Source organism: Caretta caretta, chromosome 27 (assembly GCF_965140235.1).
Source record: "Caretta caretta isolate rCarCar2 chromosome 27, rCarCar1.hap1, whole genome shotgun sequence".
In the NCBI taxonomy this organism is placed as follows: Eukaryota; Metazoa; Chordata; order Testudines; family Cheloniidae; genus Caretta; species Caretta caretta.
The window spans coordinates 10,277,241-10,303,750 of NC_134232.1; the positions used below are offsets into that span (position 1 = coordinate 10,277,241).

General features: G+C 47.0%; 1 protein-coding gene across 2 annotated transcripts; it reads left to right on the forward strand.

Annotated features, from left to right (window-relative positions):
* Positions 1-814: 814 nt before the first annotated feature.
* CALCOCO2 (calcium binding and coiled-coil domain 2) lies at positions 815-24,613 on the forward strand. Of its 2 annotated transcripts, XM_048830242.2 has the most exons (14): positions 815-919; positions 9,816-10,004; positions 10,687-10,789; positions 11,396-11,529; positions 14,123-14,248; positions 14,331-14,489; positions 15,492-15,619; positions 16,135-16,225; positions 17,407-17,529; positions 18,390-18,476; positions 19,904-19,999; positions 21,498-21,639; positions 22,334-22,362; positions 23,003-24,613. In XM_048830242.2, the coding sequence occupies exons 2-14, from the start codon at positions 9,825-9,827 to the stop codon at positions 23,171-23,173; spliced, it is 1,569 nt and encodes a 522-aa protein (XP_048686199.1). In that variant the 5' UTR covers positions 815-919; positions 9,816-9,824; the 3' UTR covers positions 23,174-24,613. The 2 variants fall into 2 exon arrangements, with proteins under 2 accessions (XP_048686199.1, XP_048686201.1); XM_048830244.2 differs by lacking the exon at positions 18,390-18,476.
* The last annotated feature ends 1,897 nt before the right edge of the window (positions 24,614-26,510 follow it).

Below are 26,510 nucleotides of genomic sequence, written 5' to 3' on the forward strand. Positions count from 1 at the left end.
CCCTGCCTTCAAAGCGCTGAACAGCTCCAGTCTCCATCTGCATCTCCGCCTTTGTTTTCATGAACAGGTTAAACCAATTGGTCCCTGGCTTCATCTACTAATAAATATGCCAGGACATCAATCAGCGTCCTCCCTGTCTTGTTCTTTACCTTTTAATGTATTCTGTCCATCTTCATCCTCTCTTAACTTTGTGCCTTTGTACATGACATTCCCCATACCTGGAACGACCTCAGTATTGCCTATCGGAAGCATTAAAAAATCATGAATAAGTCCTCCCATAACATTATAAAACAGGCTTTAAATTTATGAAGATTTTTTTGAATGACTATATTTTGGGGTCTTTTAGTTGGCAACCTGGTTTTTGAATCTCTAAGATTCACATTTTCAAGCTTTCTCCATAACCATGCAGGCTAGAAACTTTTATTTGAAAAGTAAGCACCCCCACCCAGCACTCCCCTCTCCTTGCTTTAGATGGGTCAGATGTCTCTCCCTCCCCACCCCAAGGATCCTTTGGGCCCTGGACTTTGGCCACAGCATCCTCCTTGGGCCAATAGCTCCAACCTTTTTGAATGGCCTGCCCCTAATCCCCAGCATCACTCCTTATAGGGCCTGCTACCTTTTTAAAAGACCCCTCTCTCCCCCAGCGAATAAGACGCATAGACAATACCCCCCTCTCCCCATCCCACATTACGTCCCCTAAACCCAGGGGCGAGGGTCCCCTCTGGCACAGCCCTCACCCCAGCAGCAGCGGAACTACAAGTCCCAGCATCCTCTTCGAGGGGCGGTGCCCCGCTGAAAAAATTCCGGGCGGGGCTGAGGGGCGGAAGCAGTCGGTTCCGCCCTTTCCCGGCGGCTCCACCTCCTCTTCTTCCGTCGCAGTCGGGTCCGAGAGGCGTCGAGAGAGAGACGTTGTCCAGCGGTGAGCGAGTCGGCGGTTCTTCCCCTCCCCAGGGTGGGGGGTGTGAGCCCCGCCACCCCCCGGGGATACTGGGGGGGGGGGGGCGGCACCGGGGAGCTGGTTGTCCTGTCTGCGTAGCAGCTGCCCTGCTTTCACTTTCGTTTCCCTGCGCGCAGAGCAAGTGGGGCTGGGGGGCCCACTTGGGGGCATCCTCCAAGGTCTGGAGGGGGCGGGCAATTTCTCCCCTCCACCATCAGTGGAAGGGGGGGCATGCCCCACAAGGCCTGGCCCTGGGGATGACCCCCCCCCCGTAGAATCGCCACAAAGTGTCACCTTGGGGCACCATGGTGGGGTTTGCCCCCCAAATCCCGTCCGCCTTCCTCTCCCTGCACCCCCTTGCCCCTACTTACTTCCATCCCCCAAGGCCTCTCTGTATGTGGCCAGCAAGGGCAGGTGGGCGGCACAATCCCCCCCGTCTTCCCCCCCGCCCCATACCAAAAGTGGAAAGAGGCCAGTCTTTATGCTTTCTATGGGTCAGATGTCTCTCCCACCCCAAGGATCCTTTGGGCCCTGGACTTTGGCCACAGCATCCTCCAGGGGCCAATAGTGCCAACCTTTTTGAATGGCCTGCCCCCACCCTGAGATTTTCTGGGGCTGTTTCCCCCACTGCCCCAATAATCTCTTAAGGGACCCCATTTGAAATGTTGCAACTTGTGCCACGTGACGCACGGCAAAGGGACGATGTGTCAATAGTCGCCGGGTCCACGTGGGGTCGTGATGCCTGAGTTGGTAAGGCGGTAACTCTGCGTGTGCCCCACGTGACTGGAAACAAGGAGTTTGGGTGGAAGGGAGCTATGCTTATAGTATTGGGGAACAAGAGCGTGTGAAAGGGATATGTGAAATAAAGGGCTGTATAGATAAGGTAACATGGAAGCAGTCTGTTACCTTTATTGGTGATTTTAAACTATTAAGGAAACAAGCTTTAACACTGATAAAAGGACATAAGATTTTCTAATGCCCACATAATCAGCCTGTGGAACTCACTGCCACAATATCCAACTGAGGTCAAGAGTTCAGCAGACTTCACAAGATGATTATCCATTTATATGAATAATGAGAAAGTCCACTCTAACATTGGGTAGGGAAAAAAGTGTAAGGGATATAATTCCTTTACTTTAGTAGGGAGAAACTTCCCAAATGGCAGTTGATTTCATAACTGCCCTAAGCAGTGTTTGTGATCGTTTGTGTGAAGCTAGATGGACCCGTTGGTCTGCTCTGATATGGCAGTTTCTATGAGTGATGAAGAGGGAGGTCAGCATTGGAAACCTTGCAGAAAGAAGTGGGTCTTGGGAAGTTGCATGGCACCCAGGATCAGGGAGGATGTTCCACTCATATGGTTTGATGTGGAAAAGACATGGAGCTGCTTATGGGAAAAGGAGACTAGAGGTGTGTCAATGCATGTTGTGTTGGCACAGTGGAGAGAGAGTTCACTGGGCCCAGTTACTCATTCCTGTACAGTGTCTCCCCCTCAATACACAGAGGGCACATTGGGGCTGAGCTGGGCCAAACCTAACCATTCTCTCTCTGTTGCTGCAGTACCCATAAGGGCAATAGCTACAGGGGGTGCCGCTGAATAGAGGAGACACATTCTGCCCCCCTCTGTCCTTGCATTGGTATGTATTTGGCTGCGTGAGCAGGGGAATAGTGAAAGGTGTGGGGGTGAAATATATGAGGGATAGAACTATGAATAGCTTTTATGGTGAGAGTGAGGGGGTTGAGCATGATGCTGAAGGAAACGGCAAGCTAGAGTAGGGATTCAAGTGGAAGAAAAGGGGATGACCTCGTAAGAACAGCAGTCAAGGAAGTAAAACATAGAAACTGTCCCTCCTTTGTAGTGGTAAGGTTTATACTCCAGATTTGCAGGGGTAGTCAATTATTTTTTGTCAAGGTATAAATTTCTTGGTCAAGGTCCAGACTCCAGAGAAAATTATTTAAAAAAATGATAAAGAAATAAAACGATTTTGGGGTCCGTTCAGAAGCATCTGGCAGTCCGGCTTTGTCCCCATGGTCCGCCTATTGACTACCCCTGCTCCAGACTGACAAGAGTTGCTGATAGCTTTGCTAGCAAAGGGGTTTTTGTGCTTGAGCTTACTGCTTCTCTCCATCCCATGATTCATCTAACTAGGCTCCTTTCGGACTACAGTAATCCTTGAAAATAAGTGGCGGATCATCTGTCAGAGAAGAGGGGAGGGAGAAAGGGGCTGATGTATCTGAATGATGTTGTTGGAGCGAGAGAATAGAGCTGGAGTATCTGCTCACGTGAAGGCCGTCATGATTTTATTTGCGCAGCTTCTTTCATTCAGTGATCTCAAAGGGCTTTACAAAGCATTTCATCATCAGAGGGGATGGGAGGGTTGCATTGGGCGCTGAATTTGTGGACTGGATGATTCTTGCTGTTTTCTTTTCTCCTGGATCTGGACTCCCTGATTGAGGCCTTGGCATATTTATTCATTGGTGACACCATGGACCAATTGGTTTAACTTGTTCAGCAATCACCCATGCTAGGTATAGGGGTTTCTTGAAGGGTTCAGTTCTGGTCCTTGTGGAAACCGTCTTTCTGCCGCTGTCTAGATACTTTTCAGAGGAACAGCCGTGTTAGTCTGTATTCGCAAAAAGAAAAGGAGGACTTGTGGCACCTTAGAGACTAACCAATTTATTTGAGCATGAGCTTTCCTGAGCTACAGCTCACTTCATCGGATGCATACCGTGGAAACTGCAGCAGACTTTATATACACACAGAGATCATGAAACAATACCTCCTCCCACCCCACTGTCCTGCTGGTAATAGCTTATCTAAAGTGATCATCAGGTGGGCCATTTCCAGCACAAATCCAGGTTTTCTCACCCTCCACCCCCCCACACAAATTCACTCTCCTGCTGGTGCTAGCCCATCCAAAGTGACAACTCTTTACATAATCAAGTCGGGCTATTTCCTGCATAAATCCAGGTTTTCTCACATCCCCCCCACCCCCATACACACACAAACTCACTCTCCTGCTGTAATCCCCCTTTGTACGTTTGTTTTGATTTCTTCTTGCAGCAGGGAACTGAGCCATAGAGGGATTAAGTGACTTGCCCAAAGTCACACAAGAAGTCAATGGCAGAATCAGGAACTGAATCCCAATCTCCTGAGGGTCTCGTTTTAGCCACAAGATCAACCTGCCCCCCTCTTTTTCTTGAATCTGGTTATTTATTATCTAGGTGGTACCTGAGGGCTGTATGAATATTTTGGAGAGACTCAAACTCTTCTCAGATGACTTTAGTTGATTAACACCTGTGAGGTGCGAGTGCAGGTCTCACCTTTCTAATCATGGCAATTAAATGACCTCGTCTTGCTTAGTAAGGAGAATTCAGGGTTTCATATAGTTCTAGGAAACAGTGTTCATACAAAAAGAAAAGGAGTACTTGTGGCACCTTAGAGACTAACCAATTTATTTGAGCATGAGCTTTCGTGAGCCACAGCTCACTTCATCAGATGCATACCGGCCACGGTATGCATCTGATGAAGTGAGCTGTGGCTCACGAAAGCTCATGCTCAAATAAATTGGTTAGTCTCTAAGGTGCCACAAGTACTCCTTTTCTTTTTGCGAATACAGACTAACACGGCTGTTCCTCTGAAAAGTGTTCATACATAAGCCTACCTTAGGATTTCTGGTGCTTATATGATAGAATTGAAAATGGTCTCTTCTTAAAGAAAAAACAACAACAGTCCCTCAGAGATGGACTGTAAAAAAGGGAAATCTTTAATTGGGTATTTATTTCTCCCCCGCTGGGTGCATGGTGTACTAATATCTCATTAGTTCATTGCACAGTCTGTGCAGCAGTGAGTTACTCGTTAGCATGCCGTAAGGTGTGGCTGTTACTGGCCCTTTCGTAAGGAGCAGTAGCAGGTTGCTCATTTTTTCTTCCCTTTTCTTTCTCTGCTGATGGCTTATGAACAGCTCAAGGAATGAGTGGCAGGATTTGGACATCATTACATTGTCACCTCATCCTTTTTTCCTTTCTTTCATGCCCTTATAATTTCCTCCTTCCCCTATGTCTCTTTTCCTCCTCTCCCTCTTTGTTGTCCTTAATTCATTATTGTTCTGTTGATTGAAATGAGCCAACAAACAGCGTTGCATCAGTGAAGCACTGGGACAACGCATGCAGACAGCTGGCAGGCTTAGAAGTTAGAACAGGGAGAAACTGGGATACAGCACTCTTCCAAATTCTGTCACTGACTTGCTGTTTGATCTTGGGCAAGTCACTTAAACTCTCTGTGCCTCAGTTTTCCCCATCTGTAAAATGGGGATAATAATACTCCTCTCGTAGAAGGGTTGTGAAGTTTGCATGGCACTTTGTTGGAAGATACAAGAGAAAGGCAAAGTATTGCTAATTATAAGACGAACACAGAGCCCTGTGTGTTTTGTGGTTGTCGAATTTGCCATGGAATTCACCCATAGCTTCAGATTGTGCTCCAGAACCTCAGCTTTCATTTTTTTTTAAATTAAGTTTGATCTGTAATGGCTATAACAACGTCTAAAACATGAATCAAATGTAAAGCAATGCCTGTCTGAGTCTGCAAAAAGTCTAAAATAATTGGGTTTGAGAGTGGCCCAGCCATCTCACTCAGGGCCCTACGGATTCTGCTATTGGGCAGCTGCTGAATTTAGCATTTTTCATAGAATCATAGAATATAAGGGTTGGAAGGGACCCCAGAAGGTCATCTAGTCCAACCCCCTGCTCGAAGCAGGACCAATTCCCAGTTAAATCATCCCAGCCAGGGCTTTGTCAAGCCTGACCTTAAAAACCTCTAAGGAAGGAGATTCTACCACCTCCCTAGGTAACTCATTCCAGTGTTTCACCACCCTCTTAGTGAAAAAGTTTTTCCTAATATCCAATCTAAACCTCCCCCACTGCAACTTGAGACCATTACTCCTCGTTCTGTCATCTGCTACCATTGAGAACAGTCTAGAGCTATCCTCTTTGGAACCTCCTTTCAGGTAGTTGAAAGCAGCTATCAAATCCCCCCTCATTCTTCTCTTCTGCAGGCTAAACAATCCCAGCTCCCTCAGCCTCTCCTCATAACTCATGTGTTCCAGACCCCTAATCATTTTTGTTGCCCTTCGCTGGACTCTCACCAATTTATCCACATCCTTCTTGAAGTGTGGGGCCCAAAACTGGACACAGTACTCCAGATGAGGCCTCACCAATGTTGAATAGAGGGGAACGATCATGTCCCTCGATCTGCTCGCTATGCCCCTACTTATACATCCCAAAATGCCATTGGCCTTCTTGGCAACAAGGGCACACTGCTGACTCATATCCAGCTTCTCGTCCACTGTCACCCCTAGGTCCTTTTCCGCAGAACTGCTGCCTAGCCATTTTTTGCTGATGAATTCATTATTTGGCTGCAGCCAGACACTGGTCACATGTAACTTTTGCACCATCTTGGTCTCGGACCCAATTCTGACATAGCACAGTGGCTGTTAAAGGTCCCATGGCATAGCCCGGAAAGAGTCAGGATCCCTGCCCTCAGGCTGGCTAACTCCTCCCTGTCCCAGGAATACACGTTCCAAGGTTCAAGTGGTTTTGAGCTAGTGCTGTGTGCAGAACAGTTGCTATGTTTGTCCGCGTAGTCCTTGCTCTCTTAACATCTGAGTCATTGCTTTGTAATGTGCCTTGAGGCATACTGAACATGAAAGATGCTAGATACAAGAAGATCCCATTCTAAAAAAACATTGTGAAATGTAGTGCTTATTTGGGGGCTGGGGTGATTAATGTCATTTAAACATGGAGTCTGTAGCTGTCCGCCTGTGTACCTTGATCAGGAAGGCTGGGAAACAATGGAGATAAATTTTCAGAGTAGCAGCCGTGTAATTCTTACCTACCCACAGCATTTTGTTGTATGCTGTGGATGCGATTGGGCAGAGGTGATATCTGCACCGCCTTTTACTGAATAAATTCTCAGCTGGAGTACTGGTGAATTCATCCCTGTACTAGGAGACCCGTGAGAACCCATGGGCCTAGAACCAAGGCTGCAGAGTTCAAGGTAGGTACTACTTTCTCACTGCCACCAGGAGCCTGGTTAGGGTTATCACCAAGAGGAACTGAGAGGCTAAGCCCTTCAGGAAGTCCCACCCTAAGGGGCATGAGTGACAGCCCTCCATGATTCCCTGATTGGCTGAAACTCCCCATATAAGCTAGGTTTCAGAGTAGCAGCCCTGTTAGTCTGTATCCGCAAAAAGAAAAGGAGGACTTGTGGCACCTTAGTGACGAACAGATTTATTTGAGCATAAACTTTCGTGAGCTACAGCTTATGCTCAAATGAATTTGTTCGTCTCTGAGGTGCCACAAGTACTCCTTTTCTTTTTCCATATAAGCTAGGAAGCCATGTCTGGGAGTTGTCTGAGCAATGCAGACTCTGGTGTGCTTTTGCCCTAACTGCTTGCTGTGATCCTGGCTCCGACCCTGGTTTACTGTCTCTGGCTTAAGACCATTCTTGACCCTAGTGAAAGACCCTGGCCTGGCCTGACTCTGATTCTCACCTCACACTCTCAGTTTTGTAATGGACTTTGACGTTGCAGTTTTGTCCGGACTTGGATTGATCTCTGACCTTTGGCCCCGATAGTGAGCAGCTCACTGTGCCCACAGGCTGCCCATGTCCTGGCTCTGACAATACCCGAGTAAAAATAAGGACCAATAGTGCCCCCCTTTCTCTCTATGGCTGGCCGAGATATTACAGCTTTTCTTTTCTGAATGCGGCCCTGGGAACAGCCATCTACACCCTTGCCACCTTCAGGCTATACATCTGCCATATGTTCCATCTAGAGCTGCCCCAGGAGGCCACCGGGAAGTATTGGCTGGCACAGAATGCAGCTGGCCACCCTCTAAGTGATCACAGAAGACCAGTGTTCTGATCTAAGGTCACTTCCACATGGAACTCCTGGTGCTGGTGATGACACAGACTGTGATAACACAGTCCCAGACCTTCTGGGGATTTTATCTGAGGTCATCTCTTACCCTATATGCAATAGCTGCAGTTAAGATCAGCTGGGAGGTGCCTACTTTCTATTCCTGGAATTGGGCTGTCCTGGACTTGCAGCAGGATTTTCTTGGCAAGGAATCCCTCCCCTTGGCAATCTGCCAGACCCTGAGTCTGGCTGCCTCTAGGGCATGATGGTAAGGCATATATTTAGTTTTCTGAGTGTTTCTTGTCTTGGATGTTGCCTCTGTTCTTGGTAGTTTGGATACTGTTTTATTAACAGTTGCGGGTCGATAGTTTTGAACTGTCTCTTGCAGGTAACCGCGTGTAATTTATTTTTTGAACTTGTAACAGCACAATTAAAAGGTTCCTAAATAAAGAAACAGGTGAGAGTTCTTATACTATTTATTGATGCTGCTGCTATGCAACAGATGTGTTTTAATATGGAGAACCATGTGGCAATTTTACTACAGTGGTTGCTAGTAGCAAATGCTACATCCTTAGGGTTTAGACCAGAGGTGGGCCATATCCGGCCCGCGGGACCGTTCTGCCTGGCCCCTGAGCTCCGGCTGAGGAGGCGAGCTCCCGGCCCCTCCCCTGCTGTTCCCTCTCCCCTGCAACTACGCCGCTGGACAGGCAGCGTTCTGGGCGGCGGGGCTGCGTGCTCCTGCAGGGCAGCGTGTCTGGCTCCGGCCGGGTGGTGCGGCTGCCAGACATGCTGCTCTGAGTGGCATGGTAAGGGGGGCCAGGGTCGGGGGGTTGGATAAGTGGCAGGGGGGTCCCAGGGGCAGTCAGGGAACGGGGGAGTTGGATAAGCGTGGGAGTCCCGGGGGGCCTGTGAGGGGTGGGGGTGTGGATAGGGGGCGGGGCAGTCAGGGAGCGGGGGGGGATTGGATAGGGGGTGGGAGTCCCAGGGGGGCCGGTCGGGGAGTCCCAGGAAGGGGGCGGTCAGGGGACAAGGAGCGGGGGGGTTTTGGATGGGTCGGGGGTTATGAGAGGGGTGGGAATTGGGAGGGGGCGGATAGGGGGCAGGGGCCAGGCTGTTTGGGGAGGCACAGCGTTCCCTACCCGGCCCTCCATACAGTTTTGCAACCCTGATGTGGCCCTCGGGCCAAAAAGTTTGCCCACCCCTGGTTTAGACCCTTAAGAGCGAACTACTGCCACCTAGGGAGCAAGGATCATGTTGCATGGGAGGTGTGCACAATGAGTAGGCTTGGAACCATTAGATTTCTGTTGGTTAGTGTCGGTAACCGTCAGTTTCACTGTACACACACACACATCCCCCCCCCCCCTCAAAAATATTCCCATCTAGGATATTTGAAAGTTACAAATAGGCAAAGCAGGAAAAATGTTTCTTGAGAACTTCTTGCAGTTTGATTTAAGGATATTGGTTTTGTATATTTTGATATGTGATGCTGACCATTTGTGCTTTAATGGTTATAAAGCTTTAACTTTTTGAATCTCGATGTCTCCTGTTGTTTAAACAGTTATTGTCTGACCTGCCCATAACTTCCTGTGACTGTGAACATTTAGAGAGATGATAATAAAAAAGGCTTTAAAATAAACATCGATATTATCTGTTAAACTTACAAATAAATAAATAAAAATTGATTTCTGCCAAGCCTAACAATGAGGTTGAGCCACAAAGATGAGGATGACACAAAGTGTGTTGGATTTGGATGCTAAAGCATTATGGTGAATTGCTAATGAAAAAATAGGAAGGCTGTTGGATTTGCTTCTTACTGGCGTGAGCGCGTGTCTTGCATTTCTCATGCTGACCAGCCTCGGGTGCTAAGAATGCTTTGGATGAGGTCCCAGGAGTCTCTTGTGTCCCAGCACCACAGGCTGCAAGGTTTTGTCTTACTCTTCGCTTTTGTTCTTGTCCTCTCACAGAACGTCATCATGGATGAGACCTTAGATGAACCTCCCACTTCTGCCGTCTTCTTGGACAACTGCCACTTCTCCCAGGTTATCTTTAATAATGTGGAGAAGTTTTACGTCCCCGGAGGAGACATAACCTGCTATTATACCCTCACGCAGCACATCGCTCCTCGCAGAAAGGACTGGGTGGGCATTTTCCGGGTAAGCGTGTGCGCCGAACCATTAGCCACCATGTATTGTAAGGTGGCCGCTCACGAAAGGAATGGCTTGGTGTGGACATTTCCAGCTATTTCACGCTTGATCCCTAAGGGAGGGTTTGAGACTTGGGAAGAACAGAGTAGCAGCTCTTTTTCAGGGGCTAACTTGTATGCTGCAGTGTCTGTACTGCAACAAGAGACGTGGGACCTGACTCTTTGTTGCGCCCTTTTTGCACTTGGGAGCAGGAATGGAGTAGGGGAGGTTAACGTAGCACTGAGCCACCTTTGCACTTCCTGTATTCTGGGACTGCTGAGGGGCCAGCCTGAAATTAGAGCTGTTTCAGGGCCAATCTGACTTGTGCCCTGTTTCCTAGGGCCAGTGAGGAATAGGCGTCGTGTAGTGCATTGTGCCCACATCTGCCCTCAATGCTCTCCTTCTCCAGAGCGCCTCTCATTCCCCACCTCTCCCCTCCCTCTTGCTCCAAGGAAGGGTAAGCTGGCAAATAGCCCTGATTACTCCCATGTGCATGGACCCAAGATCTGGGTAGCTGGTATAGTAGTGTAAAGGGGGTTCTTACAGCTTAGTGCGGGCCTACAGCCCAAGTTACAATATTGCCCTCTGTGAATGGTCACAGGAGAAACGTCAATAAGCTGTATGATACCGTATTATTATCTTGCTGTTGCAGGTGGGATGGAAAACAACCCGGGAATATTACACTTTCATGTGGGCTCCTTTCCCGGTTGACCTCAGCGGTGATTCTGTCGTGCAGCAGCAAATTCAGTTTCGAGGTTAGTTGGGAAGGGATGGGCACTTCACAGTTCGCACATGCACGGTCATGTACCAAATTGCTCTAAATGCCAGTAATAAGTGTTACCACCTGAAGCTGTACAACTGTTGAATAGGAATATTGTCCCGTACTTGGGTAAACTTCATTCAAGGAGCTGTGGCTATAAGGTCACCTCAAGAATATACTGTCAGTGCAGTTCAGCCTGGAGAGAGTGTCCCCTCCTGCTAATACGGAGACACATCCATACGGCACATGCCGTCCTGCGGCCTCCTCTTCCGCTGTTATCAGTGCAGCAAAAGCCCCTGGTGAGAATCCCCCTTGCAGGTACTGTGTTCAGTTGTGTCTGACGATCCGTGTTCTTTTGGTGATAGGGAGTCACTGACCTGCTCCTTGAGGAGTCATTTACATCAGTGCAAAGTGTCAGTGTTTTACGCTCACTTTGCACTGCTATAGATGATCGCACGAGGAGCTGGCCCTATAATGTGTATGTTGCTTTGTATTCTGTCGTCTTAGGTCGGTTAGATCTGGGCTTTCTGTGCTGTACAGTTGACAAGAGGCCTGAGTAATTAAAAACACCCTATGGTGGGGTTTTTTGTTTGTTTTTAAGCCTACTACCTGCCAAAAGATGATGAATATTACCAGTTCTGTTACGTTGACGAGGAGGGGGTGGTCCGTGGCGCCAGCATACCTTTCCAGTTCCGGGCAGAGACCGAGGATGATATCCTGGTGGTTACTACACAGGTGTGTTCCCTCTCTCTTCCTGCTTTCTCATGACCTTATCTTTTGTTCAGACTCTTTTTCCCTAACACATCCTGGTCCAGTGACAACAGCACTGAACTGGGACTCGCATTTGTCGAGTGCACCAGTGTGCTGCGTGTTAACTTTCCCCATGCGATCCTGGCTGGTGTGCACTAAATCTTCTGTAGCACACATTGATGTAGTCCATTTCTCATCAATGCATGCTAGCAGGATCTACATGGGGGAGTCTCAGCACAACACACTGGTGTGGTCTGCACATCACATTCCCGGAGTGCGGCCTCTGGGCTCAAAGTCTGAGGGCTGGATGAAATGGCCTGCGGGCTATACATTTAACAACTGTGGTCTAATCCAAGTTATTGGGCTCAGCACATAGATGAATTTAATGGCTGGTGATATATGGGAGATCAGGAGATGATTTATAGATCCCTCCTGGGCCTTGTGAAATCTATGAAATGAAATCTATGAAATATTGTACCAATAATGTACACTCTATAGCACCTTTTACTCAAGAATCTCACGCACTTTGCAAATGTTCATTAGCCTTTGCAGCCTCTCTCTGAGGTAAGCAAATATTATCCCCATTTTCTAGATGGGTAAACTGAGGCACAAAGCAGTAAAGGAACTTGCCAGAAGACTCAGAGCAACTCACTGACAGAGCTAGAAATAGAACGCAAAAGTCCTGGTTCCCAGTCTCTTGCTCGGAAGACCAGACCTCACTTCCTCCCTAGCTTGGTAGAACTTAGAGTGGACAGCTTAGGACAAATCTTTCCTGCTTGGCAAGCAGGAGGTAGAAACTGGCATTTTATTCGTCTCCAGTAGCAGAATCTCCTTGTCAGGGTAACAGTTTGAGGTCTGTTGTTATTTTACAGACTGAGATCTGGAACTGAAACAGAAGAACAAGTTTTTTCCCTCCCCTCCCGCTGTCAGGCTGAGCAAAATTATCTTGTTTAGGGCTCTTTGCAGAAATTGGCCTTGGGGTCAATTAAAAAGTTCAGTGTTGGGTGGAGGGTCAGACAGCCAACTTAGATTGTCAGCTCTTTGTGGCAGGGGCTGTCGCTTTGTTCTGTGTTTATACAGCACCTTGCACAATGGAGTCGTGGCCCATAATTGGGGTTCCTAGGTGCTGTGGAAGTACTGTTGTCAGATTCAGTTTTCCACTGGACTTAAGGAGACTCTTCTTAAAAGAGGCAATGTAGTATAGCTAGAACAGAGGACTGGAAATCAGGACTGCTGGGTTATGTCCCCAGGTCAACCACAGACTGTGCTATTTGGACAAATTCCTTTATCGCTTTATGCCTCAGTTTACCCCTTTGTAAATTGAGGACTAATAGACTTTGTAAAGCCCACTGAGTCCCTTGATGAAGGTGCTGTGTAAGTGGAAAGTGTTTTTTTTGTTTGTTTGTTTGTTTGTTTTTTTTTAGCTGGGCTACATGGTGGTGTGTTGTATGTGGCCTGTAGCTATCTGTGGCTCTTTCAGCTGCTGCTCCCTGCAGTCCTTTAGGGAGCCTTGAGCCTGGGTGTGTCTCTGGTGCAGTTCACTACCTTCCCTGACACCTGCCCCATCTGCAGTGAGAGGGAGACCCTGGCGCTCACCTACATCAAACGCACCAGGTTGCAGTCCCCTTTCCGGCTCCTCCAGGACCTTCTCCTTAAGTTCTGGCTGCACTTCTCTAGACCTATGCACACCTCATCTGTGGCCCCATAAAGTCGCAAGACCTTCTGGTCGATCTCCTCCTGGCACTGGCCAAGGTGGCCGTCCACTGTACCAGGAGGAGGAAGCTGGACAGGGAGGTATTCTGTGACTGGGCGGCCTATTTCTGATCCTCCTTTAAGTCTCTGGGCAGAGTTCCTCTGGGCCGTGTCCACTGGCTCACTGGACGTCTTCAAGGGGCAGTGGGCACTGTCTGGGGTTCTCTGCTCGGTGTCCCCCTCTGGATCCCTGCTTTAGACCATGTGACCCTCACTCCTGTCTGTTTTTTCATTTATTGTCTCCCATAATCTCTTGACGCCTGGGTCCAGTGGCTCCTTCCCTTAGGCTGGGGGAGGTGGGGGTTTAGAGGTCTCCCAGAGCCTCAGTCTCCAAAAGCCTCAGTAAGTGTTGCTCCCTGCAACCCCAAAAGTAGAAATTGGACCAGGGGGTGGAAGCGCAGCTGTGGCAGCAGGTAATACTGTGCCAGGAAATGATCAAGGGTGCATTTGGGTAGCCAGCAGGTGCTTGTTTGTATCGAGGACTCAGCTGGCCGCCTGAAGTTAATGGTTGTGCAGATCCGTCAGTTCATGGGCCTAATCCTACAAGAGGCAGAAGACCCTCTGCTCCCACTGACCTCTGGGGAAATTGAGGGCATTGAGCGCCTTGGAGATTCAGGCCTGGTGTGTGCAGTATTTTGGAGCTTGATTTTGAGCTCTGGTTGGACAAGCTCTGGCAGCACCAGGAGAAACTGAAAGGGAAGTCCAGTCTCCCTGGTGTCAGTGAAGGGGTAGGGAAGAATATACTGTGGTTTTCTGTAGGGCTTATGTTCCTTTGCTCATCACTACACACTGCATTCTTATTGAACAAGTCTGTGTTGTTTACAAGGGAGAAGTGGAGGAGATTGAGCAACAAAACAAGGATTTACTTAAAGAAAACAAGGAACTGAAGGAAAGCTGCCTTTGTCTCCAGAAGCAGAACCTGGGTCTGCAGGAGGAGCTCCGGCTGGCACAGGTACAGACAAGGGATAATACAGGAATTCAGAGGCCCTGTGGCTGACAACTCAGGCTTATACATACCCATTATGTGCTTCCAGGAGAAGATGAAGGAGTTAGAGGGAGAAGTCTGTTTCTTGCAGACTGGGAACTTGGAGCTGCGGAGAGCTCAGGAGCTACAGGCCGGAGAGATGAGCTCTGCCCAGATGAATTTGGCTTCAGTTAGGGAACAGAACCTAACACTTGGAAAGGAAAATAAGGTAAAAGTCCAGATGAGCTGGAAACTGGGATGACATGGAGGAGGGAAAAGGGGGAGACCAGAGAAAGTGGAGTGGGGAGAATAAGATAGACTTAAGGTCTTCGCCTTAGAGAAATGTGAGCAACTGTATCTTCCATTGTAACCAATGAGGGGGTTGGTAAATGCTTCTCAGGGTTAGTCCCAAAGGGCAAAGAGAAGAGAAAATCTCCCCCTCACTTCTTTCCCTCGCCCCATGCCCTTTGATCTCTGTGGAACAGTCTTGCTGCAGCCCCAGCACCTTGCATGTGGGAATGGAACTGATGGGAGCTCTGTGCCGAGCTTCTTTCTGCAGTTAGACAGGTTCTGAGTGGAACTGGGTTCCTGGGCCTTCCGAATTCGGGGGGAACCCTCAATGCAACAGAGAATCTCCACGTCCATTTAAAAAGCAAAACAAAAAGAGTTTCAAGGCCCTTTCCTGGCAAAAAGCCTTGAAAATACAAACCAATCGCGTGGGTGGAAAGGACCGAGCACCTGGGCTTCATTTCTGCAGCTGGAGCCTGGTGAGGTCCAAAGATTTAGAGAGAGAGAGAGATCTGACCGACACTTTGTGTGCAAAGAGTCAGTTGTGCGTGTATCTCCAAAAAACGATCTCTCCAACCCTCTCCCAAATCCTGAGGCTGACCCAGTGCAGAGCAGGTTGGTCATGATGGGCTGGAGTTGGTCACGTTTGGGAAAGGGGAGTGCTCAAAAATGATTTCATAGGCGTGTCCCAAAACCCCAAAGGCCAGCTCTGGATCTGACCTGCCTATTATTGCTCCCTCCTCCTCCTCTTTTGTCCAGGGCCCCAATTTAAGCAAAACTGGAGCTGAATACATGAGAGAGAAGAGAAAGGAGAGAGAAAATCTTGTTCCCTTCAGGAGGGTTGTCTGGGGTTGTTGCATTCAAAAGGACGTGCGGATACAGTGGGGAGCAAAAATGATGGCTGTTTCTGTGGTTTGACTCCCATTTACCTTCCTGCACTCAGGAGCTGCAGAAAGGACTGGAGTCTCTGAGGAGCAGCTGTGAGAAATTGGAGCTGGAAGGAAATTTCTTGAAAGAGGAGAACAAGCGGCTGACGGAGCAGAATGGCTGCAAAGAGAGAGAGTTGCAGCAGTGAGTGTTCACACCATACGTCTGCAAATGGGAGTTCCTGGAAGCTCCCAGGCGCAGTGGGTTGGGTTTCCTCTTTTGTTTCGTGCTGATGAAAGCCAGTGACTGTATACACAGAATGCACCCTGTGAGTGAGAGTATAAGGAGCCCCTGGGGGTTTTGATCTAGGTATGGCATTCACAGGCCCTCAGTCAACCAGATGTGTGAGGGTGACTGCGCAAAACTGACTCTTGGAATGCGTCCACGGATGATAGGCTCTCAGCTGTCTGCGTCAGTTGAGGGGAAAGGAACCCACAGGGCTGTGGAATCTCTGGTAACTTCATGTAAAGGTTTGAGCAAGACAGCAGGGCTTTGGTATCTAGGGTCACTCCATTTGAACCTGCCTGGGGACAAGATAAGCTTTTGATTAGGTTGAGAAATGAAGGCTGCGGGTGCGGTTTACCAAGGGCTGGTGCTGAGGGGGAATTTGGGGGGCCACATGCAGCTGAAAATGTTACAGTTTAGTTTGCTCTGAGCAGATTCAAAGAGCACAATCAAGAAGTGTCATCTGAGAAGGAACAGCTGGAAAACAGATTGAAAACTACCCTGGATCACATGGACCAGCTGCAGGTAAGCAAGGCGCGGTCTGTTTCTGCTTCTGCAATCTGTGTAGTACTTGGCGTGTCTGGCTGGGAATGGAGCTGCCTGTAGCAAATTAGGATGGTGTCTGAGTTGTTCCTAGTGATTCCATGGTTTCCTTAGGAAAATGTGAAGCTACAACATGACAACGTAAGCTCCAGGAAGCTCCTAACAAATGCTGTATTTGGGAAGTTTTAGCGAATCATTGCAGATTTTTCATCTCATCCCCAAAACACCTCCCCTCTGCACCCATGTTAGGTTCATCATAAAGATTTTGTACTCCTCTAGCTCCTCCTATCTGAGGATCTCAAAGGGATTTATGAATGTGGAAGGGTTTATTCTCACAAGAGCCCTATGAGGTATGTAAGTGGTAAGGCTAGCTGGAAACTAACAACTCCATTTCATGAAACAGAGAGAGGTTTCAAACAATGTGCTATTGTCCATCAGAAGGAAAAGGAGAGACTGACTCTCTGTATCCTGGCAGTTAGGCTGGGGACATGGGAGACCCAGGCCAGTGTCTGAACTACTGGATTATGGAGCCTCTACCCACCAGGCTACATAGCTTTCCCATCCTCCCGACCAGAAATGCCATCTTGGTCCCGACGAACCTTTCCAACAAAAATTTTATCAAATCCAATATGACTCCTCTGAAACATCCCAATTTCACTAAAATGGCATTTGATGGAAAATTGTTGCATCAAAATTTTTTTTTACCTGCTCTCCCATTTCTAGCTCTATTTTACAAATGGGGAAACAGAGATTGAGTGACTTGACTAAGGACATGCACAAAATCAGTGGCAGAGCCAGAAATAGAACTGAGCTCTCTTGTCTCCCAGCCAAAGGATCATCTTTCTTGTCTCCAGATTGGTGCTTTTCCGAAAGTTTCATTGGGTTCCAAAAATGTTTCACTGGAACTGGTTTCCAGACATTTGTTCTACAACTGAATCAGGTCAACATTTCAGGATATTTACCACTAGTGTGCAGTTATGCAAATCACACTCAAAAGCCATGTGAATAGGGTGGGGTTTGGAATTAGGATCTATGGCTTGGTAAGACTTTGCCAAGCTATTTTCATTCTGGACATTCCTGCTGCATTATAAATTGCCTGTGCTTCCTTCTGTCCTGTATGAACTGTTGGGCCATCACTTTCATCCACTCTTGTTTCACCTCAGTCACAGGTGTTGAATCAAGAGAAGGAAATGGAAAGCCTGGTTCAGATGGACCATGACAAGACTGAGCAGCTGGAGCATCTGAAGGAGGAGAATCGTCAGTTACGCATTACTGTGACTGAACAGGTAGAGCCTTCCCCAATAACGTTGAGGCATGAGGGAGCTGGGGTGGAGGGATAGAGAGCAGCCCATAGCGGTGAGCAGATGGAGGTGATTTTATGGAAGCTCCAGGGGAATTAGGTGATGGAGGGGAAGGGACCGCCCCTGTTATAGCAGGCGGTGCTGTTACACATTAGTTTTTTCTTCCAGGTGCTCTTTTTTAGTGTGCAAACCAGTTTTTAGTCTTGATGGGAAAACACTTGTATGGTTGGTGGTTGTGATTCAGTTCCTTTGAAGAGCTGCTGCAAGCAGCAAGAGAGTTTGCTCCCTGCCTTAATCTCTAACTAGTGTCAATTCTTCGGTCAGATTTGCTCCTTGGGAGCCAGGGATTTGTGTTTTGCTGAGATTTCTAAAAGAGAGGATTGTCTGTGTTGTGTTTGTGACCGCCCGTGTCCCAGGACTGGTGTATACATGTAAATAAAACAAGGTATACTAGGAATATACCCAAACTCTGCATCGCTGATTTCTGCTCCAGTGGGAAGCTGGTTTACAAAGCCCTGTACATCTGCTACTGCTTGATGGAGGGGCAGCAACACCCTTATAACTCTTCTCTGTCATCCCTTTACTCATCTATAGTATCCTAGTTTAGCAAAGCCATTTAATAGAAGTGACTACAAACAGATGCACTTGGAGCAGAGAGGGTCTAAATTACAGAAGAAAGCCAGAAACAGTGGGAAGCATCCATTTTCTGTGGGGGATGAGTTGATTGGCTGTGTGCGCGTCCCATGCCTCCTCCGACCTCCCTTCTCTTTGGTGTTCCTTTTGTTATTTATATGCGGCTCCCGCTCACTGTTGCATATGGTGCTGAAATTTGTGGTCCTGTGCAGAAGGAGCAGGAAGAGAAGCTGGAACAATGTCTGGAGGATCTGAAGGTGACAGAGGCCAGCATGGCTCTTCATCTGCAACATAAGCAGGTGTCATGTCTTTCTTTGGGTGGATGTGGGGGATGGTCTCCAAAGAGTAGAGGGAAAAGTGAGGGGATGAAATCTGTGGTTGTATAGAGGACAAGGTGTTGCTGGGATTCAGGGAGGGCCAATATTTTACTGAAAGGAATGTAAAGTCAATGGGTATACAGCAGAATGGAACACTTCTTTATCATGAAGGGAATATAGCTGGCAGGTTAGAGAGGTCACGGCAAAGAAACAGGCCTTGCACTTAGAGAGGAAGGGGGCGAGGTTTGTCTTTAGTCTTGGGGGAGTTTGCTCCACAAGCTCCAACTAGCCCTGAGAAAGCTCTTGTTCCTGCACACACAAACTGTTACTTTTGTTGTAGAAAGTTCCATTGTGCCTGAGGAGCAAAGTTGTTGAGCTCGGAGCTTGAGGCAATCTTTTAGATACCCATGGCTCAGGTCATTGAGCACCCTGAAGATGAGAACCAAGACCTCAGACTTGATTTGCTATTCTATGGGAAGCCAGTGTAGGGAGCTGAGGGCAGGTTTGATGTGTTCCCAGTAGGGTTGCCAGTTTTGGTTGGCCGTATTCCTGGAAGTTTCATCACATGACATAATCTTTAATTCCTGGAGACTCCAGGACAATCCTGGAAGGTTGGCAATCTTAGTTCACAGTAGCCAGTGTTACTGAGGAGATGTGCTGTGGTGTTCTCTACCAGCTGAAGTTTCCTAAGGGCTGAAGGCTTCATGCCCAGGTATGCTGCATTGCGGTAATCCAGCCTGAGCGGTAACAAAGGCATGAATAGCCAAGGCCAGGTCACTGTTTGCCAAGATGATGGAAGCTTCTAGACAACCAGAGATGGTAGAAAATATTACTCACAGTTAGGGATGTAAATAGCGGTTAAAAAAAACTAACTGTGTAACCGACTAAAATTTTATCGGTTACACGGTTAAACCTTCAACCAGCGAATTAGGGGTGCAGGGGGTGTGTGTGCTGCCGCACCCCCACAGAGCTCCACTGCCACCCCGCATCTGGGATCCCCACAGCCGGCTCCACCGCGCCAGGGCATCCCTCCCGGCTGCCAGCCCCGTGGTGGCAGCGGAGTCCTGGGCGCAGTCCAGCTGCAGAGTTTAATTGATAACCAAAACCGATAAAACCGATGCTTATCGGGTAAACTTTTACATCCCTACTCACAGTATCGCCATGTATGTAATGAGGGAAATACAGACCATGAGTGGTTTATTTTGGAAGCAATGGTGACTTAGGTTGGTTAGATATGACATGGTCAGACTCACGTTGAAGGTCAATGTTTATTTATTGTTGAAACACACACACACACACACAAATGCAGGCATAAGAAACAAATGATATCTGAGCAACCCCCGATGCTCTCACAGCTTTTCTTTTGGTGATTCCCCATCACTGACAAACCTAATGCTTTTGCTTCACAGCATCAAAACCGTGATCTAGCAAAGGAACTCGAGGAGAAGAACCATTTGTTTCAGATTCTTCAGCGGAAAAAGGATGAAATTGATGAGAAAAATCTGGTGAGAAACTCACACCCGCACTACCAACCTCACAGCGCAGAGAGGTCTTCATTAGCAGTTTTCAGAGTAGCAGCCGTGTTAGTCTGTATTTGCAAAAAGAACAGGAGTACTTGTGGAACCTTAGAGACCAACAAATTTATTTGAGCATAAGCTTTCGTGAGCTACAGCTCACTTCATCGGATGCATAAATCTCCCCACTGTATTTTCCACTGAATGCATCCGATGAAGTGAGCTGTAGCTCATGAAAGCTTATGCTCAAATAAATTTGTTAGTCTCTAAGGTGCCACAAGTTCTCCTTTTCTTTTTCATTAGCAGTGGTACTGAACACAGTTCAGAGTTAGGCAAGGTGGTTGAACAAAAAGCTGTAAGAGGTTTTGCTGAGACTTATTAAGGAGCTCATAAATAATGAACCATTATTATGAAATAGAGAATCATGAGAAAATAGTTAAAAAGAGCTGCCTGACAAGGAAATTGTGGAAGAAAGCTTTACTAAAATGCAATCAGATGAGATGGTGGGGTTTTTTCAGATGCTCTCAGCACTGGCCTAACGGCTCCCATGGAATTCAGTGGTCCTACCCAGTGTTTGCAAACAAACCACACAAAGTCTTTTCACAGAGTTATTAGCTAAAGAATAGCTCCGGGGTTCTGTTCAGAGCTCTGCCACAAACTGAATGACCTTAGGCTGGTCATAGATTTTAAGGGCAGAAGGGGTTGCTTTGATCATCGTGTCCAGTTCTGGGCACCACTCTTTAAGAGAGATGTGGACAAATTGGAGAGAGTCCAGAGGAGAGCAACAAAAATGATAAAAAGTTGAGAAAACCTGACCTATGAGGGAAAGGGTTAAAAAAAAAAAAAAACCACCTGGTCATGTTTAGTCTTGAGAAAAGAAGTCTAAGGGGAGACCTGATAAGTCTTCAAATAGGTTAAAGACGGTTATAAAGTGGACGGTGATCAATTTTTCTCCACGTCCGCTGGCGGTAGGACAACAAGTTAAGGGTTTAATCTGTAGCAGGGGAGATTTAGGTTAGATATTGGGGAAAAACTTGCGAATTATAAGGCTAGTTAGGCTCTGAAATAGGCTTCCAAGCAAGGTTGTGGAATCCCCGTCATTGCAGGTTTTTAAGAACAGGTTGGACAGACACCAGTCAGGGATGGTCTAGGTTTACTTGGTCCTGCCCCAGCTCAGGGGGCTGGACTTGACTTCTCAAGGTCCCTTCCAGCCCAAAATTTTTTGTCTATGATTCGATGATCATCAGGTCTGACCTCCTGTGTTACATGGGCCATCAAATAGGTGTTTTCACCTCTCTTTGCCTGTTTCCCCCATCTGTAAAATGGGGATAAGCCTGACCTACTGAAAAGGATTTATGAAGTGCTTTGAGATTCTCAGGTGAGAGGAACTATATCAGTGCAAATGGTCATGGCTAATAATAAATGGCTTCTCTCTGAAATGGCCCCCTGAGTTCCTGGAACTTCATTCTGCTCTTCTGTCCCTTTGCAGAGACTAAGGCAAGAGAACAACGAGCTGCTGATGCGCCTCTCTGAGAGCTCGGATTATTCTGCCCGGGTTGCTGTCCCACTGGCACAAGTTCCAACTCGGCCTCCAGAAAGCGCAAACCTTTTGTTTGGGAACCCGTACTATAGTGAGTTACTTGGCATGCTATGCAGAGGCTCGCAGGGACCAAACGGGATGGGTCCTATCTAATCGCATCCTGACTGCTCCCGAGCAGGAGAACCCTAATCAAAGAACTGGGCTAGAATCAGAGATGAATTAAGAATGAATAGAGTTGGGAGCTCCCACCCCCTGAAGATCCTTTCTTCAGTCCTCCTACCTCTTCTTGGCCAGTGAGAGACAGAAGGTGAAAATCTACTTCCTCCCCATAGCTCCTGAAAAGATGGAATCTGTCCGTTCACTCTTTGTTGGCAGGAGGGACCTCCCCCTCCCCATGTGGTGGTGGGGGTCTTAGCAGGTTGTCATCCCTCTTGATATGGAGGTTTGTAGGAAAAAAAAAAAGCTCTCAACAGCATGTCTGTGCTGCCTCCCATGTGTTCAGAAGATGCCCTGGCAGCTCCAAAACTCTGTCAGGTCTGAGAGTTGACTTAAGTGATTAGCACTGTGCTCTCTTTCTGCCAAGAAAGAGAACCAGTTTGCCCAGCCGCAATGCAGCCAGTCCCATGTCCTCAGTTCAGCATTCTGGAGTCTTAAATGTGGAGGTTTCTTCCAGATTCAGAGCTAGATCTGGTGCTTCAAGAAGAATCAAGAATAACAGGTCTACACCACATCAAACGGTTTACTTTTGGCTATGATTAAGACTTGCATTTTCTGTTCTTTTGCAGACTCCCTAGAATCAAGTGCTGTGAACGTGGTGAGTAAAGTGGTTGGTGGATTTTGCTTAGTGTTATGAAGGCAGAAGTCTAATTGAGCTCCATAGCCAGTTTCCTGTATAAGCTTTTAGTTATGTCAAGGTAGTGGGTTCTACCTTCCAAGACCAGAGGAATGGAGCCCGGTATATTGCAGAATAAGCTGGGGGAATTAATGATTGTGCTAAGCAGGAACAAGGGAACTCTGCTAGAACTCAATTGCAGCCATGGGCAACATCAGCGTGGAAGCCGGAATGAGCAGAATTCAGCTGCCAGATGCTGTATTTCATAATGGAGAAATGGACACATACTGGGTAGGATAGAAAGCAAAAGCAGTTCTGAGAAGCTTTTAGGCTCATAGAGCCAGTCACTGAGGCATGGAAACATTTAAAACCCTGTGGAGCATTAGAAACTAAAGCAGCCTGCCCTGTAACTGATTATTTCTAACCTCCCCTCCTCCGTTACATATGTTTCAGCGTAACAGCCGTGTTAGTCTGTATTCACAAAAAGAAAAGGAGGACTTGTGGCACCTTGAGACTAACCAATTTATTTGAGCATAAGCTTTCGTGAGCTACAGCTCACTTCATCGGATGCATTATATATATATATATATATATATGTCATTGTTTTGTATTCACCTTTCAGCCCTCTGTGAAGAAATGCCCCCTGTGTCATGAGGTCTTTTCTGACGACATTGGGCCACGTCAGTACGAGGACCATGTGCGAAGCCACATTCTGGATTGCCCATTCTGTGATGAAACCTTTGGGGATAAGCAGGTGTATGATGATCATATGTACTGCCACAGCCTGGAATAATTCTTAATTCTGCTTTGTGCTGTATAGCAGGTGTATAGCTCCTCTTTCAGGTGTGATAGCACAGACTTGATCATAACCAATACTGTAGGGATATAGATCCTAGTAAAATCACCCTAGCAAGGCTGGACTAGGCACCAGTACTGTAGTGCTAACCCAGGGGTCTCCAACGCGGTGCCCGCGGGTGCAATGCCTGCAGGACACCGCGCCGCCAAAATGCCGCTGCTGAGCGTGGCCGCCGGAGAGCCGCCCGCCGAAATGCCGCCGAGAAGCGTTGCCGTTTCTTGGTGGCATTTTGGCAGCAACGCTTCTTTCCGCTGCCGCTTCTCGGTGGCATTTCAAGGGCGGGGTGTCTGGCGCCCGCCGCGGTCTTCTGGGAATAGGAATGTGCTATTCCCACAGAAAGGTTGGGGGCCCCTGTGCTAACCCATCTGTTCCATGTGATGTGACCCATCATCAAGCTGGGTCAGATGCCAACCAGTACTATTGAAATAATCCATCCTTGTCAGCTGTGTCCTTTATCTTCAGCCAAATATGGGCACTGTTAAAGAGCTCAGTCCCTGTAACCAGTTGTTCGGATCGAGTGCGACACCAGTACTCCAGAACAAAGCTGTCGCTGTGCTCTGTTGCTCCGATCTAGTCAAGTACTGATATTGCAGAACGGCAGTTCCCAATTGCCTGTGCTTTGCAGAACCCGCTCTGTTACAGATGTTTTATTCTTCAGAGCAGAGCTGAGACCACTAACCCTAAGGCCACAAACAATATGCTGCCTTTGAGCTCAAAGTCCCAGTCTTGTTCACGGTTACCGGACTGCGGATCTAACTTAATAATAAAATTGACTCCTTCCTTCACCCTTTATCCCAAGCCAGTGAAGGCTTTACATGTCTCAGGAATGAGTTTAACCATCTATGTGCATCCTCTAAGGAAACTGATGGAGGGGAGCCTGAATTGTTTCTCTGATGTGCTTGTCTGACGCTTCCTGATTCCAGGACAAAAGGAGCCTCTTCTGAGTGCAGAATGCCGGTGTTCAAACCTGTCAAATGCCTGGGGTGATTGCACTGCTTTTGCACAAGTTTTAAATTCTTTTTGTTGCCATTTACAGTAAACATTCTTTCCTCTATGCAAACACAAGGGTAAAGTTTATTATCCAACAGTGTTATACTGTGCATTAATTTTGTGATGAATATCTATAGGGAATCCTAATAGGTTTTCAGAATAGCCTGGTTCAGATAAAGTTAAGAATAATGGATACTTTAAGACATTGCTTTAATATATTCAATGCTAAAGGCTTAAATAAACTTGTATCGATCAACTTTTGATTAAAACTTTCTTTGATTATGTAATAAGGCTTTTATTTTATTTTTTTAACTATTAGCAGGCACTATACAAAACCATGTAACAGAGAAATGGAAAAGGTGAATAAACAATAGCCAACAGAAACTACACTAGGAGAAAGTGTCTGGTTATTTTTATAACAAATAAGACAGGTGGAGATTCTACCATCCCATCCCCAGTGAAAGATGTCCTCAGGGAGCTGTCTTGCAGGCCCTTAATTCCTTTCTAAGGCCCAAGTCCATTTATGCACATCGCTAACTTTTAGCACATGAAGTCCTCCACGCTGAAGTCAACTGGATTGCTTGCACTTATCGTAAAATAAGGGCTTGTCCTCACACAGACTAGCACCAAAATAACTAAATGGGTTGTAAGTCACACCTTGTGCTATTTTAGTACAAATCTGTATGTGGACACTCTTATAGGCCCCTTTTATTCCAAAGCAAGTGCCCCCACATGGACTTTTCCCATCCCCAAGCACGTTCCCAACTTCATTCTTCCCCCAGCATTGCTACTGAATCCTCTTGATTCTACAGCCCTTATCACCATCCAGAATCATTATTATTTATTTTCCGGTAGTAACCCTATCTGTGGACCGTGGCCCCACTGTGCTAGGTGCTGTACAAACACACAACATTTTCCCATGTGCAGTCACCTTCCATGTTCCTCACACTCATCCCTCGCTACCCAGTTTGCCTCCGTGCTGGCATAAATAATCACCATCCCCAGAATTGGATAATTATTTCCTCATAAGAGGAACATGCATCGGTTTCATACCCTGGGAATTTACTTAGTAAGATGCATCAGGACTGACACAATCATGTCACTTTGGACAATCACTTAACCTCACTGCCTCAGTTTCCCCATCTCTAGCATGGGGATACTGACCCTTTCGTACGTATCACCCAAAACCATGTTGCATAGCGCTGAAGAGGGAGAGCATTGTATTTATGCTTAGTATTATTATAAGGTTTGCAGGTTTTTTACCCTGTAGGTGGGACCATAGAGCAATTTTCCTCACCTTAGCTTTGAGTTAATGAGTCACTGGTGTTCAGAGGTTTGTTTGAAGTACAGGAGGAACAATTCAGTTTCCTCGTCTATTCCCCATCCTTTTATTATCATTGGGTTTAAGTTTGATTTGAGGGTTTCTGTGGTGGTGACATCATGCAATCCTCTGAAGACATTTGTCTATAATTAGGGCTTTGCATGATTTGCTACATCATTACCCTGTTTTTCTCCACTTGTTGCCTCTCCTCATACGTTTAGACTGTAAATACTTTTAGGCAGGGATTGTCGTTTTTTAATTATGCGTGTCTGGGGTCTAGCACCCTGATTCCCTGATCCATTGACCGATGCCTGAGTTTCACTATCAAAGTTGGCCTTTATTTCATCCATGGGTTTCCATGTGGTCTGTCTGGGCCAGATCCTCAGCTCCATTTATACTAGCTAAAGATCTGACCCTCTGTGTTTAACTTAATTGGCACAAAAGATCTTGGAAAAAGGAAAGATTCCTGTTGTTAGCTGCCTCCTTAATATGGGTTCCAAGCAGAGCAGATTGAAAAAAGGAATTTTTATCCTGTAGGAAACTCAATATTTTGACATTTTATTTTCATCCCCAATTGGGATAAAAATTGCAATACAGAGACGACTCGCACAATGAAAAGTTCTGAAATGTTTGATTTTGAAATCTCAACGTGTTCCATTCTGACATGATCAAAATGAAATCTCAGGATTCCCCAAATGAAATGTTTCATTTCAATTGTCCCCAACAGAAAATGTCACCAAACTTGTTCTTTTCCCACAGAAAAGATCAATGAATCCCCCTTTTCCAGTGAGAAACCATTTTTTTCCCACCAGCCCTAGTACCAAGTTATTTTTTTGCTTCCTAGGAAATCCTCTGTTTTTACAGACACATGGCTATGATACAAGACAGATATAGATGTTATTAAAATCCTGATATCGGCACCTGCCCCTGTTAGACATAATTACCACACCTCTTTCCCCACCT

Excerpts from the sequence above, each read along its gene's own strand:
- CALCOCO2 (XM_048830242.2), top strand. The coding sequence starts at position 9,825 with ATGGATGAGACCTTAGATGAACCTCCCACTTCTGCCGTCTTCTTGGAC. Across the intron at positions 14,249-14,330 it reads AGGAGCTCCGGCTGGCACAG|GAGAAGATGAAGGAGTTAGA; the intron begins GTACAGACAAGG and ends ATGTGCTTCCAG. Across the intron at positions 17,530-18,389 it reads GCATTACTGTGACTGAACAG|AAGGAGCAGGAAGAGAAGCT; the intron begins GTAGAGCCTTCC and ends GGTCCTGTGCAG.